General features: G+C 48.3%; 1 protein-coding gene across 1 annotated transcript; it reads left to right on the forward strand.

Annotated features, from left to right (window-relative positions):
• The first annotated feature begins 1,560 nt into the window (after positions 1–1,560).
• On the forward strand, positions 1,561–2,505 carry LOC113405841 (olfactory receptor 52I2-like). The gene has a single exon (XM_026647108.1). The coding sequence runs from the start codon at positions 1,603–1,605 to the stop codon at positions 2,503–2,505; it is 903 nt and encodes a 300-aa protein (XP_026502893.1). The 5' UTR covers positions 1,561–1,602.
• The last annotated feature ends 6,074 nt before the right edge of the window (positions 2,506–8,579 follow it).

Here is an 8,579-nt window from a genome sequence, read left to right on the forward strand (position 1 = left end):
CTGCAAGGCAGGCTTCCCACTCCCCAAATCATTTTTGTGGCTTTTCTCTGAACCCTCTCCAATTTTTCAACGTGCTTTTCAAAATGTGGCTGCCAGAACCGCACACAGTGTTCTGGTGTCAGTCTCAGCAATACCAACCACAGAGGTAAAATCAACTCCCTACTCCTACTCCGTAGTCCAGTTTTTCTACCTACAAGGATCATGTCAGCCTCCACAGCATTGCACCAGAAGTTCGTGTTTCATTGATGATCCACCACGCCCCTACGTCCTTTTCAGAGTCGCTACCTTCCACAATACAGTCTCCCATCCCATAAGCGTGAGCTATCGTCTTTTTCCTTAGATACCTGACCTCACATTTGGCTGTATGAATATGCAAGTGTTTATGCTCCACTTACTAGTTGATCCAGATCACGCCATATCAGTGACCTGTTCACAACATTATTTACCACCCAACCAATCTTTGCATCATCAGCATGCTTTTCTTCTAGATCACTGATAAAAATGCATGGGGCTTGTGCTGCACAGGGGTGAATTTCACTCCATGCCTTTAACCTAGAGTTGGTTGAAAATTTTTCGTCAAAGCGGTTTTCTATCTGAAAATGCCATTTTTGACAAAACTGATTTTTTTGGTGTGAAATCATATCAGTTTTGGTGATGATAGTGATCGCTTGCTCTCCATGTCCACTGAGGGTAGGACATAGCTGGCTTAGTTTGCAACAAGGGAGATTTAGGTTAGATATTAGGAAAAACTTTCTAACTATAGCTATAGCTCAATTCTGGAATAGATTACCTAAGGAGGTTGTAGAATCCCCATCACTGGAGGTTTCTAAGAACAGGTTACACAAACACCTATCAGGGATGGTCTAGGAATACTTGGTCCTGACTCAGTGGGGGGGGGTGGAATGGCTGAGATGACCTCTTCAGGTACCTTCCAGCCCTACATTTCTATTATGTCTGTGAAATTTTGTTGAGAAAAAAATTGAGGAAAAATGTTTTTAAAATATGAAAACACTTGGACCCTTTTGGAATGAAGCATTTCAATTTTTCATTTCAGAACAACTTTTCTTTCCAAAATGTACTTTAGTTTATATAAAAGTCAGTTTAAAATTGAAAGGCTGTTTGCCAGAAGCTAGGAATGGGTGACAGGGATTGATCACTTGATGATTCCCTGCTCTGTTCATTCCCTCTGGGGCACCTGGCATTGGCCACTGTCCGAAGACAGGATACTGGGCTAGATGGACCTTTGCTCTGACTCAGTATGACCGTTCTTATGGGTAAAAAATGTAAATGCAACATTTCAAATGTATAGAAATGAAACATTTTGATTGGCCTACAATGAATTTATTTTTAAAATTTCATTTCACAAGAAAACTTTAAAATTTTGGCTTTTTGTCTCGATTTGGGACCAAAACAAAGTCCAAATCTCAAACTTTGGGCCGGGATGGAAAATCTGTTTTCCCACCAGTTCTATGTGAAACATTTCATGACATTTAAACAATGATTAAATGTCTTTGCTCTTTTTATTCATAGAAGACAAACCTCTTCGAAATGGCCTTGGCTCTTTCCAACCACACCAGCTCCAGCTCATCGTCTTTCAGCCTTATGGGCATCCCAGGGCTGGAAGCTTCCCATGTCTGGATGGGAATCCCTTTCTGTTCAATGTACATCATTGCGCTGCTAGGAAACAGCATGATTCTGATTATTGTCAGGTTAGATCAGACCCTCCATGAACCCATGTACTATTTCCTGTGCATGCTCGCGGTCATCGATTTAGTCATGGCTACGTCCATCGTTCCCAAGATGCTCAGCATATTCTGGCTGAACTCGATGGAGATTGCTTTCGAGGCCTGTTTCACGCAGATGTTCTTCGTTCATTCCATCACAGCTGCGGAATCAGGGGTGCTCTTGGCGATGGCCTTTGACAGATATGTCGCCATCTGTTACCCTCTGAGGTACCAGGCCATCTTAACGCGCCAAAAGGTGACACAGATAGGCCTGGCCATTCTGCTGAGAGCTGGCCTTGTCATGACTCCTGTCACCTGGATGATGAAGCGCTTACCCCACTGCGGCTCCAACGTGATTGCCCATTCGTACTGCGAGCACATGGCTGTGGTGAAGCTGGCCTGCGCAGATCCCCGAGCCATCAGTCAGTACTGCGTGGTTGGGCCCACGCTCCTAGTCGGGACTGACACAGCCTTCATCTCCGTGTCTTACGGAATGATTCTTCGAGCTGTCCCGCGGCTTGCCACGAAGGAAGCGCGCCTCAAGGCCATTGGCACCTGCAGATCCCACCTCTGCGTGATGCTGCTCTATTATGTTCCAGGGATGGCTTCCATATACACACAGAGCTTTGGCCAGGGGGTGGCTCGCTGGACTCAGGTTCTGCTGGCTGACCTCTACCTCACCCTTCCCCCCATGCTAAACCCGGTCATTTACAGCATGAGGACAAAGCAGGCGCAGGACGCAGTGCTGAAGGTATTTGGGCCCAAGAAGGATCCAGTCTAAGGAGTGTGATCAGTTGTTCACCGGGTCTATTCAGCAAGGAGGCGATTCTGCCAACCTCACTCACCCAGAGTAGCCACGACGAAATCACTGGGACGACTGGAGAAGTAAGGAGCGTCTCAACACGAGTGAGCATAGCAGAATCTGACTCAGAATAAGAGATAGTTTCGTCTAATGGTTAGACCACAAGACTGGGTGTCAAGAGATCTAGGCTCTCTTCCTGGCTCTGACACTAATCTGCTGTGTGAACATAAGAACGGCCATACTGGGTCAGACCAAAGGTCCATCCAGCCACAGTATCCGACAGTGGCCAATGCCAGGTGTCCCAGAGGGAGTGAACCTAACAGGCAATGATCAAGTGATCTCTCTCGTGCCATCCATCACCACCCTCTGACAAACAGGGGCTAGGGACACCATTCCTTACCCATCCTGGCTAATAGCCATTAATGGACTTAACCTCCATGAATTTATCCAGTTCTCTTTTAAACCCTGTTATAGTCCTAGCCTTCACAACCTCCTCAGGCAAGGAGTTCCACAGGTTGACTGTGCGCTGTGTGAAGAAGAACTTCCTTTTATTTGTTTTAAACCTGCTGCTCATTAACATGGGCACATCACTCCACACACACACACCCTTTCCGTGCCTCAGTTTCCCCTCTCCACCCTTTGTCTGTCTCGGCTAGTTAGACTGTAAATTCTTTGGAGCAGATATGTCATATTGTGTCTGTACAGTACCCAGCATAACCAGGCCCTGATCTGGAGTCTCTGCTGCAATACAAACAATGAATAATAATTATCTGCATAATATAAATTACATTTGGAATCCGGAGCAATGCCGAATCGTTCCCTACAGTGTATCTGACAGCTTGTTTAAACCGCTCTAGTTAAGGTCACAGAACAGTGTCCATTGTGATCATCTGTATTCATGGTGCCAGAACTTCAGGGAACATGAACCATTTGCCTGCAATTTTCCAGGAGTGGCGTCTGCCTTGAGATGGTTGGGGGTTTTTTTTGGTGAAGGTTTTGAATGACAAGAGTGCAACCATGGTTGAGTTTTGAGGGGCTTCCATTAGCAAAATATTAATAAAGGTTTCCATTAGCAAATTATCAGGCTCAGATCTGTTTTGGTGGGGGAGGAGGGGCGGATAATTCAGAAACCGCTGAACTCGTATGCTTGACATTGTCCTGGTTCTGCGCAAGGTACGTGACAATATTTGCATTTCAGTAGGCCCCAGAGGCCCCGATCAGGGTCCGCTTGTGCTACGTGTCTGTAACAGGGTCAGCCTCCTCCTGAGGACCCCTCCTAGCCAGGATGGTTCTGCAGTGCCTTGCCTCAGTTTCCCCTTCAGCTCAGGCCCCCTTAAGAACTGCACATCACAGACCAATGGCAATTAAAACTCTCCCTCTCTGGGCATCCAATTTATTTAGTCCCCACACATGGCTCCTCCAGGCCCCAACCCCAGGTCAGTGCTTCTCTCCCCTTGAGCTAGGAGCCCTCAGTCCTCATTCCCGGAGCTCGGTTCAGTTCCAACTGTCATCTATCCTCCACAGCTTCCAGCTGCAGCTTCCCAGGCTTCTGCCCCGCCCAGCGCTCTCAGCCCTCCAGAGCTGGAGTCAACCCCTCGCTCTCCGTCGGACATCTCCCTTCTATCCCTAGGCCTGGCCTGGCTTTGTTAGTCACATGACCAAAACCATCTGCCCATCTCGGGAGGTGAGCTGCTCCTGTAGAGGTGGCCGAAGGCCCCGTTTCCGCTTCAAGGACCAGCCGCCCTGTGACAAGGCCCTACACACCCTTGAGAAGGAAAACAGTCCCTGCCCCAAAGTCCTGACGGTCTTAGCACCCCACGAGAGACGCTGCATGGACTTTGGCCGTCAAATGCAGACGTTGTGACGGCTGGAAGATAAACTGTGGAACCTGTGCAGAAAGAAGCATTGCCGGCCGCCACGTTGTCCTCCTAAATAATTCCCCTGCCGCCTGGGGGATTGCACCTTTCAGCCACATGCCCTTGAGCTGTCGCTTAGCCACACTGTACGGATTCAGCTCTTTGAACCTTTGCTCACAGCGCCCCCCTCACCCTTAGTCACTTCTGTCGCTCTTCTTGGAGCTGCGTCTAGATGTGATACCCAACTGAAGGCGATGGGATTCCTGGAATAGCCACTACTGGGTAAAAGTCACCACTTAAGTCCCATTAAGAACCTGGTGCCTTGGTCTTGTACTGGTCCCTCTGCATCAGGGTGAATTTCACCCCTAGAGAGGAGTTATATCACCCCGCTGCTCCGTGATCATGTGTCTCATTTGCATGCCACCAAAATGTCAGTGACTCTCTTCAGAGCGGTGGCATGATGCAAACTCATGTCTGGCTGAGGCCCACTGATGCCCTGCAGGGGCGGCTCTATGTATTTTGCCGTCCCAAGCACGGCAGTCAGGCGGCTTTCGGCGGCATGCCTGCGGGAGGTCCGCTGGTAATGCGGATTCGGCAGCATGCCTGTGGGAGGTCCGCTGGTCCCGCGCCTTCGGCGTACCCGCAGCCAAATTGCCGCCGAAGCCGCAGGACCGGCGGACCTCCCGCAGGCATGCCGCTGAAGGCAGCCTGACTGCCACCCTCATGGCGACCGGCAGGCCGCCCCCCGTGGCTTGCCGCCCCAGGCACGCGCTTGGTGCGCTGGTGCCTGGAGCCGCCCCTGATACCCTGGCCTGTCCATCAGCCATCCCTGGTTCCCAGGTTTCCCCTCCACTCAGTGTGCATTTCAATGTATTGTCCCCCGGATGAAGCATATGGGTTACATTGTCTAAGCTGGATCTTGTGGTAGTTCCTGGCTGCGTTTCCTAGTCACGGAGGTCCGTCTGCAATCACCGGTCAGCTCCGAGCGCACTCACACCCCAGGAACAGAGATGGCGGTTGGGTTTGAACAGAAACACTGGGGAATCTCCGTCAGTGTAACCCTGAAAAACAAGAGAGAGACACCTGCAGAGCTCGGAACTAAAGGAAACAATGGACTGTCATGCCGAAGGGAGAGGGCCAGACACACTGGGGGGAGGTGTGTAGTGTAGCACCAGGTGAGGAGTCAAGGAGTCTTGAGTTTTAATCCCAGCTCGGCAATGGATTTTCTGTGTGACACAGAAAAATATCTTAAAAGGAGAATGTCAGGTGTTTAGATAAGACTGTACTGAAGGATAGATAGATAGATAGATAGATAGATAGATGGGGTGTATGGGGATAGATAGATAGATAGATAGATAGATAGATAGATGGGGTATATGGGGTATATGGGGATAGATAGATAGATAGATGGGGGTAGGGAATAGGTGGATACACAACATTTAGATATTCTGCAAAGTTTTACAAAACTTCATGGCAAAATTATTTATTATTTCTGCTGCATTAGCACCCAGAGGCCCCAGTCATAGAGCAGGGCTCTACTGTGTTAGATACCGTACAACAAGCCATAATAAACAGACAGTCTGTGCCCTGAGGAGCTCCCATCTAAGTATAAAACCAGAGACAACAGGAGACACCCATTGTCAAGTTTCCTGTGCGCATCACGGCAAAGAAGAGTTTTAAGGAGGCCTTTGAAGGAGAACCACAAGGTGGCTTTGTGCATGTTAACTCACTTTGCGTATGTACTTTAATGCAGCAAAATAAATGTTTCCTGGTGTGTGTGGGTGGGTAGGTGTGTGTCTGTGTGTGTGTGTGTGCGCACGCGTGTGCAAACACTGAGTTTATGGTGAGTGCAGAGGATCCAGGAATTAAAGTAGACTAGAAATAAAAGTGAAATTCGTAAATCTATATTCATGGACCAAGCTGAAGGAAACATAAAAAGCAAACAAACAAATTGCACGCAGGCTGAAGCAGAAATTAGATTTTTTAAATGTTCCCAATTTTTGGTGAGTTTTCACCAACCCGGGTGCATTTTTTTTTTAGGACATGATCTCTAGCGTGACAGTCTCTTTGACGGGGGCTCAGTTTCCCCATTTGTAAAAGAGGGCTCATCATGCTAGGGCTCGAAGTGAGCTGCAGTGAGTTATTCCAGCACCGCCCGGGGAGAGCAGTTACTCCCTTCCAGAGCTACTTTTCAAGGTACAGATATTGGCCTCAAGTCTGAACCGCCCCCGATATGCACTGAGCACAGTGAAGGGACGAGGGTACATCAAATTCAAGGTCTTGGTCCTTGTTCAACGGCCTGCGCCCAGCATCTCTTAAAGATCACCTCAAAGTCTGGGCTGAAGACCATGGTCAACAACTCAACTCCCCTGGCCCAGTGGAACGCGCGACATTAAGGGCAAAGCGCAGCAGTGAGGGAGACAGAGCGTACTTGTGGTCCAGCCTGAGACTGTGAAACAGACTCCCCAGAGCTAAGGACCATCCCAAACTTCTCCCCCCTGCGCTCCAAGTGCGCAGTGCATTTCTTTGACCGGCCTCCTCTAACATAAACATGAAAATATGACCACGATAAAACACCTTCCCACACACACTTCTCCTCCTGGGGAGGGGATGAGAACAAATGTGTGACAGCCGTTAACGTAATGCACTACAGGAAGGCGCTCAGAGACTATGGTGCTGAGCCTGGTGTAAGACACTGAGTAGTGCAAGGGAGCCATTGATATCTCCTCAGTCCTATGGCCGGTACAGTTCAGAGCAGCCTCGGGGCTGCTCTAAACACCACCAGTGGAATATGGCCCCAAAGGTCCAGGTCCCCTGCTGGGGATTGCTGGAGCACAGTAACATTCTGACCATGCTCCTTTCCTCCTGTCAAGTCCCCAGTACCCCCCATACCAAGGACTGGGAAAGGGGCCAGAAGTAGGAGCTGGCTACACTGGCTCCATGACACTCAGGGATTCCCCCACTCCTGAGGAATCCCCACATTTTAATCTACTGGTTTTTTGTCTCCTTTGTGCTGCCAGAGTAGCCCAAAAGGACAATATCGCAGGAGAGACTCTCAGCCCTTCCAGTTTTGTTGGTTGTGAAGAAAGCTTGGGAGGGTGATGTGATGCAAGCCAGGGCTCAGAGGAGGTAGCTCAGCCAATAGACCATTGCCAGGAGAATCAAGGTTGAGGTCCTTCGATGGCCACATGCAGGACATCCTGTCATATCCAGCTGCTAGATGGGGAACTCCCTTAGGTCTTGCTCTAGTGTGTGGCTCCTACCTGACAGGCATTCAGAAGAGAGGGTTTTTTTCTGAGGAAAAGTTACACAGAAAGTTGCGACCAACACCACAATCATTTGCACCACCCCATCCTAGTACTTTCCAGACCCGGGGGCTAGCAAAGCAAAGCAGGACAGCGAGAACTAATTTAGGGTCAATACCATTTATCCTTCCCTGCCTTAGACTAGCACAGTTGGAGAGGCCATAGTCACCGGAGACTCCCATCTGGTGGAGAGATCCCAGAAGATTTAACTGGGGTGAATTATAAAGACTCCTGCAATGTTTGTCCTGACATTTCAGAGTCACGCCTGCACACAGGCAGAGCACCCCAAAGAGATAAGGAGGGACAGCCACAAGACCCGCATGGAGGTAGGTGACTGTAGGGTTATTTGGATGGAACGGGGGGAGGCAGGGCGAGAAAGGCTCATTGGAAAGTGCTCTGTTGCCGGGTGACTGAGAGGGAGCTAAGTTAAACGGCAGTGTTTCTCCCAGGCTTTGCAGACTGAGGCTGCTTCAGCATTTGCAGTGTGTGTGATCTCACAATTAGAGCTAGGCCAAAAACAAACAAAAAAAGCAATTACGCTTTGGTGGACATTTTTAATTTATTTTTTCATTTCCCCCCCCAAAATTTACGATGAAAATGTTTCCATTTTTCAATGAAAAATCAAAACCAAAAACAGGAAATACTCCCTTTTTGAAATCTGTTTTCAGTTACAATTTTTGTTTTCAGTTAAAAAAAAACTATTTAAAAATAAGAATCAAACATTTTTACCAAAAAAATATTTTTGTATGGAAAATTGAATGTTCAGGTTTCTGTGTCAGGGTTGTTGTTTTTTTCAGCCACAAACCAGAAAATCTGGAGCAAAATGAAAATGTTCTGCAAAAGTTTCATTTTGCTTGAAAAGTCATTTTTCACTGGAAAAATATTTTAACCA

The sequence above is a fragment of the Terrapene carolina genome, unplaced genomic scaffold, assembly GCF_002925995.2.
Source record: "Terrapene carolina triunguis isolate 2854851 unplaced genomic scaffold, T_m_triunguis-2.0 Scaffold51221, whole genome shotgun sequence".
Classification (NCBI taxonomy): Eukaryota; Metazoa; Chordata; order Testudines; family Emydidae; genus Terrapene; species Terrapene triunguis.

Coding starts and splice junctions, on each gene's coding strand:
- LOC113405841 (XM_026647108.1), top strand. CDS start 1,603: ATGGGCATCCCAGGGCTGGAAGCTTCCCATGTCTGGATGGGAATCCCT.